Source organism: Mobula birostris, chromosome 4 (genome assembly GCF_030028105.1).
Source record: "Mobula birostris isolate sMobBir1 chromosome 4, sMobBir1.hap1, whole genome shotgun sequence".
Lineage (NCBI taxonomy): Eukaryota > Metazoa > Chordata > Chondrichthyes > Myliobatiformes > Myliobatidae > Mobula > Mobula birostris.
Window position 1 is genome coordinate 206,327,486 of NC_092373.1, and position 8,076 is coordinate 206,335,561.

Below are 8,076 nucleotides of genomic sequence, written 5' to 3' on the forward strand. Positions count from 1 at the left end.
TCACCTGTTTCTGACTGTAGGGGACTTATATTTGTCTTAACCAATCTTTTTCTTTTCACATATCTATAAAAGCTTTTACAGTCAGTTTTTATGTTTCCTGCCAGCTTTCTCTCATAATCTTTTTTCCCTTTCCTAATTAAGCCCTTTGTCCTCCTCTGCTGGAGTCTGAATTTCTCCCAGTCCTCAGGTGAGCCGCTTTTTCTGGCTAATTTGTATGTTTCTTCTTTGGAATTGATACTATCCCTAATTTCCCTTGTCAGCCACGGGTGCACTACCTTCCCTGGTTTATTCTTTTGTCAAACTGGGATGAACAATTGTTGTAGTTCATCCATGCAACCTTTAAATGCTTGCCATTGCATATCCACCGTCAATCCTTTAAGTGTCATTTGCCAGTCTATCTTAGCTAATTCACGTCTCATACCTTCAAAGTTACCCTTCTTTAAGTTCAGAACCTTTGTTTCTGAATTAACTATGTCACTCTCCATCTTAATGAAGAATTCCACCATATTATGGTCACTCTTACCCAAAGGGCCTCGCACGACAAGATTGCTAACTAACCCTTCCTCATTGCTCAATACCCAGTCTAGAATGGCCTGCTCGCGAGTTGGTTCCTCGACCTGTTGGTTCAGAAAACTATCCCACATTCATTCCAAGAAATCCTCTTCCTCAGCACCCTTACCAATTTGGTTCACCCAATCTACATGTAGATTGAAGTCACCCATTATAACTGCTGTTCCTTTATTGCACGCATTTCTAATTTCCTGTTTAATACCATCTCTGACCTCACTACTACTGTTAGGTGGCCTGTACACAACTCCCACCAGCGCTTTCTGACCCTTAGTGTTATGCAGCTCTACCCATATCGATTCCACATCCTCCCGGCTAATGTCCTTCCTTTCTATTGCGTTAATCTCTTCTCTAACCAGCAGTGCTACCCCATCTCCTTTTCTTTCATGTCTATCCCTCCTGAATATTGAATATCCCTGAATGTTGAGCTCCCATCCTTGGTCACCCTGGAGCCATGTCTCTGTGATCCCAATTATATCATATTCATTAATAACAATCTGCACTTTTAATTCATCCACCTTGTTATGAATGCTCCTTGCATTGACACACAAAGCCTTCAGGCGCTCTTTTACAACACTCTTAGCCCTTGTACAATTATGTTGAAAAGTGGCCCTTTTTGATTTTTGCCCTGGATTTGCCGGCCTGCCACTTTTTCTTTTCACCTGACTACTTTTTGCTTCTATCCTCATTTTACACCCCTCTGTCTCTCTGCACTTGTTCCCATCCCTCTGCCACATTAGTTTAAATCCTCCTGAACAACAGTAGCAAACGCTCCCCCTAGGACATTGGTTCCCGTCCAGCCCAGGTGCAGACCGTCCTGTTTGTACCCGTCCCACCTCCTCCAGAACTGGTTTCAATGCCCCAGAAATTTGAATCTCTCCCTCTTGCACCATTTTTCAAGCCACATATTCATCTGAAATATCCTCCTATTTCTACTCGGCTGCTGCTGCCTTCCCCTGATGAGACATCTCCCCCAACAGTATCCAAAGCAGTATATCTGTTTAGGAGGGAGATGACCTCAGGGGACTCCTGCACTATCTGCCTACTGCTACGCTGTTTAGTGGCCACCCATTCCCCTTCTGCCTGTGTAGTCTTTACCTGCGGTGTGGCCAACTCACTGAACGTGCTATTCACGACTTTCTCAGCATCGCGGATGCTCCAGTATGAATCCAGTCGCAGCTCCAGCCGCTCAATGCGTCTGCCAGAAGCTGCAGCTGGACACATTTCCTGCACACATAGTCGTCAGGGACACTGGAAGTATCCCTGATTTCCCACATGCTTCAGGAGGAACAAACCATGGGGCTGATCTCAGCTGTCATGACCTACCCAATACACTACAGCCTCGCCGACTTCCTTGTTTCATATAAAATATCGCTGCAGACCGTTCTCCTTTTAAAGGAACTTACCCGGCCTTCCCTCACTTGGAGTGAAGCTCGTCCTCAGCCTCTGCTCGCCGAAGCCTCTGGAGCCAAAGCCTCCCTACTCTGCCTCCCTCTACTCCGTCGCCTGCTACAATGTCGCCCGCTCCGTCGAACTGCTCTCTTTTAAATACTCCCGCTGCTTCATGGACTGACTTTCACGCACAGGGGAGTGAGGGGAAAGGGGAGGGTTGGGAGAGGATAGAGGGTGGTGGGGTGGGGGGACAGAGCAGGGAGTTTTATGGGAGGGTTGTAGAGTGTGCTGGAGAAGTGGCTGAAGGTGGGCAGGGAGAGGGAGTCTCCAGGACAAGGGGCTCAGCATGGAGGGAGGGGTGGAGTGTCCCAGGGAGGGGTGAGGATGCAGGGAGGGTCGTGGGGAGGCAGTGGTCTGCCGTTGGTGCGGAGCCCTCGTTAGCTTCTGTCACCCTCCACACCTGCCCCCCACTCCTGAGCTGTATGAACTACACCCCAATTGCCCTCTGGGCAAATGCTCACCCTCCCTGAGACCAGCCTTCTTCCCCACCCTCCCACTACACCCTCCTCCTCCCCGATACCCACACCACACCTCCTCCTCCTCCCACGTTTCACTCCTCTCCCTCCCCCCGCTTCCTCCCTGACCCCGGGGGCACCTCCCCTGCCCTGCTCCTGGGACAGTCCATTTCCCTCCAGCCCTCTCACCGAGATGACTGGTTCCAGAACATTCTGATAAAGGATCCCGGCCCAAAACGTCAGCTGGTTGTTCCTCCCCATGGACGCTGCCTGGCCTGCTGAGTTCTTGCAGCATTTTGTGTGCGCTTGCTCTGGATTCGTTATGAAATGTAGAGGAGGATGTACCCAACAATCTGTCTCCCCCCAGGTCTGCCGACTGCCATCACTCCCGAGGGCTTGGAGCTGACCTTCGCCACCAACTATCTGGGCCACTTCCTGCTGACCAACCTGCTGCTGGGTGAGTGTCCTGTGACTCCTCCCTCCCCCCTCAGTCTCATCAACAACCCCTACACACCCCAGAGCAGACACATCCAGGGACAGAACACCCCCTCAGCAAAAACACCTCCCACCCTGGGCCTCTTCCTTCTGACCAGCCTGCTGTCGGGTGAGGGACTCCCATCTGATGCCCCACCCCCGGGGAGGGGAGTCGGCAGTGAGGGGGCATAAGCTCAGAGTGAGAAGGGGAGGGTGTAACAGTAACCTGGGGGTGGCCGGTGAGCATGAGCGGGACAGGGGAAGCAAGACACACAGAATGCTGGAGGGAGGAACTCGGCCGATAGGCAATGTCTGTCAAGGAGAATGGTCACACTTGTCCAGGGAAACGCTGGCCTGACATTGCTGGCCGTTCTGTTGCAAGGCTGCCTCCGATTTTTGGGTCCCATTTCTAAGAAAAGATGTGCTGATATTGGAGAGGGTCCAGAGGGGGTTTACGAGAATGATTCTGGGAATGAAAGACCTAACACAAGACAAACTTTTGTTGGCACTGGTCGGGTGCTCGCTGGAGTTTAGAAGATTGAGGCAAGATCTCATTAAAACTTATACAATATAGAATTTAGAATGGACATGGAGAGGATGCTTCCAACAGTGGGAGAGTCTAAGACCAGAGGGCACAGCCTCAGAATAAAGGGACATCTATTTAGATGAGGGAGGAGAAGGAATTTCTTTAGCTGGAGAATGGTGAATCTGTGGAATTCATTGCCACAGACGGCTGTGGTGGCTAAGTCTTTGAGTGTATTTAGAATGGAAGTTGATATGGTCTTGACTAGTCAGGGTGTCGAAGGTTACGGGAGAAGGCATGGTACTGGGTGGGAAAATAATCAGCCATGATGGAATAGCAGAACAAACCCGCTGGATCGAATTGCCTAATTCTGCTCCTATGTCTTATGGACCAGGTCTGCTGAAGAGGTCTCCAAGCAGCCGGATTGTAAACGTCTCCTCCATGCAACACAGGCGAGGGGAGGTGAAGCTGGGGCAACTGCGGGGCGAGGACCTGGAACGGACCTGCTTTGACCAGCTGTACAGCAACAGCAAACTGATGAATGTCCTCTTCACCCTGGAACTCTCCAAGCAGCTACGGCACACAGGTTGGGGGCCAGCTCAGGGTACAGGATGGACAGGGGCAGGTTTTGCGTGGATCCAGGGAGAGGCTGGAATTTGGATTGGGTCGGGGGTGGGAGGGGAGGGTCACAAATCTCTGCTGAATCTCTGACGTTTCACACAGTGCAGTGTAACAGACAACAGCACACATCGCAAAGATGTGCGGATTAATTGGCCGCTGGAAATTGCCCCCAGTGATTGGGGAGGGGGAGTGCGGAATCAATATTCATGGACAGCCGTTGGTTAATGCTGACCAGATGGGCTGAAGGACCCCTGTGAATCAATTTAAAATAATTTAAAATTCTCGCTGTCTGTGCAGAAACACAGCATGTCAGGCAAGTTCTGCAGAGAGAGGGATGGTCGCTATCCTTGACAGGTCCTCTCCTGTGTCCCTATTTAGAATTCTTACTCCTGAAGTTAAGCTGCTGAATTGTTAATGGCTGCAACACTCAGCCTGAACCACGGGTCCTATGAGATCAAACAGGCTCAGCTTAGGGCATTAGTCATCAACCTCCTACAACCTTTGATCCCTCTTCATGGAGATGAGACTAACTTTATTTTTCACACGTATATTGAAACATACAGTGTAATGTGTCACTTGCCGAGTGCTGGGACGTGCTTCCAGTGACAACAGGAGATACCAACTACTCACAAACCAGAACACAATCTCTGCATCTTAATGGAATATGGAGCAAATTAAGCACGAGGAGGGTCCCCACCCGTTCACAGGGAGAACGAACAAACTCCTTATAGATAGCGAATGGAAGTGAACCCAGATCGCAGGTGCTGAAATAATGTTAAAAAATCACTGAAATACGGTGACCCCTCTAACACCTCACCATTACACAAATACTGAAATACGGTGACCCCTCTAACACCTCACCGTTACGCAAACCAGGCATCATTTTAAGGTGATTGTTGGAAAAGTATCGGGGGTTGAGGGCAAAAGGTGAAAAGTTTGAGGGAGACGCAGGGAAACATCATCACGTAGAGGGTCTTGAGCGTGTGGAACAAGCTGCCAGCACGTGGTGCACGTGAGCTTGATTTCAACGTTTAAGTGGAGTCTGAATAGCTACATGGATGGTAGGGGTGTGGAAGGCTATGGTCCCAGCAGGTCATTGGGAGTCAGCAGCTAAAATGGTTTGAAATGAACTGGATGTGCCGAACTTTTAACCAAATCTAAGATCAATCTAACCCTTCTGTCCCACATCACCCTCCATTTTCTATCACCCATGTGCCGATCGAAGAGCCTTTTGAATGTCCTCCTCTGTCCGCCTTCACCACCACTCCTGGCAGATTATTCTATACACCCCCTGTCTGTGGAAAGAACCTACCTTTGACATCCCCCCCCCACCCCCGGCAATACTTCCCTGCAATCACCTTAAAATGATGCCTGGTTGTGTCAGTCAGTTCCACCTGGAGGGAAAGTCTATGGATGTCCACTTGATCTTTACCTCTTATCACATTGTACACCTCTACCAAGTCACCCTGCTGGTTCTGTGCCGGGTGACTCCGATGGTGGTAGACTGACTGGTCGAAGCAGAGTTTTGGAACAATCTGGATGACTCTGACGTTGGTAGTCTGATTGACTGAGACCCTGACAGAGAGAGCTTTGGAACAATCCTGTGTTTGATTTTGAATCAAGGTGTGACTGTGAATGCGGTCCGTCCCGGGGTGGTGATGACAGAGATAATGAGATACTACGGTCTACACTTAAGGATCATCTTCAACCTGATTGGATTCTTCTTCTTCAAGGTGAGAGATGTCTTGTAGAAATGTTTAAAAATATGAGAGGCACTGATAAGGGGAACATTAACAGTCTTTTCCACAAGTTGGGGGAGTCCAGTACTAGAGGGCAGAGGTTAAGGGTGAGGGGAGAATGATTTAAAAGGAACCCAAGGGGCAACTTTTCTTTGCAAAGATTGGCATGTATATAAAAGAAGCTGCCAGAGGAAGAGGTTGAGGCAGGTTTGTTCGTGATTTGCCGTGTCGTATGATATGAGCAATCAGGTCTTTCCATGACCAAGATTGTTCTTGGTAAATTTCTCTACAGAAGTGGTTTGCCATTGCTTCTGGGCAGTGTCTTTACAAGACAGATGGCCCCAGCCGTTAACGATACGCCTCAGAGGTTGACTGGCATCCGTGGCTGCATAACCAGGACTTGTGATATGCACCAGCTGCTTCCATGGCTTTACGTGGCCCTGATCAGGGGCTGGGAAGGTCCTACACCTTGCCCAAGGGTGACCTGCAGGCAGCAGAGGGAAGGAGAGCCTTACACCTCCTTTGGTAGAGATGTGTCTCCACCCCACCACCCAGGTGGAGAGACAGGTACAATAGTATTAATAAGAACTTGGATAGGTACATAGAGGGGAGAGCCTTAGAGAGATGTGGGCTGACTGCAGGAAATTGGGAGAAATTGGGTCTAGCTAGGTGGTCACCGTGATCTACATTGACTAGATGGGCCGAAGAGCCTGTTTCTGTGTTGATCTATATCTCTGCTGCTTGATTGTCTCCTCCTCCAGCCCCTGCATCCCCACCTCCCTGTCCTCCCCCAATCCCTGCTTTCTATGCCTAGCCCCCCTGGCCTAATAAGCCATTGGTCAGATCACATTTGGAGTACAGTGAGCAGTTTTGGGTCCCTTATCGAAGAAAAATGTGCTGGTATTGGAGAAGATCCAGAGGAGGTTCATAAGGATGATTCCAGGAATAGAACAGAGATGAGAGTGAATTTCTTCAGCCAGAGGATGGTGAATCTGTGGAATTAATTACCATGGTTAGCTGTGGAAGCAAAGTCATTGGATGTATCTGTAGCGGAGGTTGATAGGTTCTTGATTAGTCAGGGCATCAAAGGTTACGGGGAGAAGACAGGAGAATGGGATTGAGAGGGATGGTAAATCAGCCATGATGGAATGGTGGAGCAGACTCAATGGGCTGAATGGCCTCATTCTGCTCTGTCTTATGATCTGAAGGGGTAGTGGTGGATGCAGTGGGTCCTGGACTTCCACTAACTGTGTCTGTGTGTGGCAGTCTGCAGAGGAGGGAGCCGTCAGCTCCATCTATTGCGCCCTGTCCAAGGAGATGGAGGAGGTCAGCGGCAAGTACATCGACAGCGACTGCTCCCTCTCCCTCCCCAGCCCCACCGCACAGGATGCAGCCTTGGCCAGGAAACTCTGGGAAGCCAGCGCCACACTGACCGGCCTCAGTGAGGATGGTACGGGAGAGACACACTAACAGGAGACCATGTAGTGCTCAGAGCCACACGACGAGGAGGGCAATATGTCTTCCAACACCCCGCCCCACCCCACCCCACCTGACCTTCCTCATAGTCCCCATTCCACCATCCCTCCCCGTCCTGCCTGTCCACATCCCCCCACCCTCTCCAAAACTTTCCGATCTTCACCCCCACCCTTTCCAAACCTTCCCCATCTTCACCTCCACCCCTCCCTTCCCCTCCCCTTCCCCTCCCTTCCCCTCCCCTTCCCCTCCCTTCCCCTTCCCTCCCCTCCCTTCCCTTCCCCTCCCTTCCCCTCCCTTCCCCTCCCTTCCCCTTCCCTCCCCTCCCTCCCCTCCCTCCCCTCCCCTCCCCTCCCCCCTCCCCTCCCCTCACTTCCCCTCCCCTCCCCTCCCCTCACTTCCCCCCTCCCCTCACTTCCCCCCCTCCCCTCACTTCCCCCCCTCCCCTCACTCCCCTCCCTCCCCTCCCTCCCCTCACTCCCCTCCCTCCCCTCCCTCCCCTCACTCCCCTCCCTCCCCTCATTCTGTGGGTCTGTGAAAATAAAGAAAGATGAGCTTTATTTCTCAGGTGTAGGTCAAAACACGAAGTGAAATGCATCATTTGTGTCCATTACCAGCAGAGTCTGGGGCAGCCTGCAAGTGTCACCATGTCCTCAACTCACTAAACCGAACCGTATGTCTTCAAATTTCACAGTAAAAATTATTATCAGAGTACATACAGTATATGTCACCACATACAACCCTGAGATTCTTCCTGTGCAGGCCTGCTCAG

The 8,076-nt window shown here is 50.8% G+C and overlaps 1 protein-coding gene across 3 annotated transcripts in view; it reads left to right on the forward strand.

Annotated features, from left to right (window-relative positions):
• The window catches only part of LOC140196905 (retinol dehydrogenase 11-like), a 17,094-nt gene extending 9,451 nt beyond the window's left edge, over positions 1–7,643 (forward strand). The window contains exons 3-6 of one of the 3 annotated variants that reach the window (XM_072256831.1): positions 2,842–2,931; positions 3,866–4,057; positions 5,716–5,825; positions 7,098–7,642. In XM_072256831.1, coding sequence (XP_072112932.1) covers positions 2,842–2,931; positions 3,866–4,057; positions 5,716–5,825; positions 7,098–7,301 — 596 coding nt within the window. In that variant the 3' untranslated portion in view covers positions 7,302–7,642. Of the gene's footprint in view, positions 1–2,841; positions 2,932–3,865; positions 4,058–5,715; positions 5,826–7,097 lie in introns of all 3 variants that reach the window. The other 2 variants (XM_072256832.1, XM_072256833.1) reach the window with 2 other exon arrangements.
• The last annotated feature ends 433 nt before the right edge of the window (positions 7,644–8,076 follow it).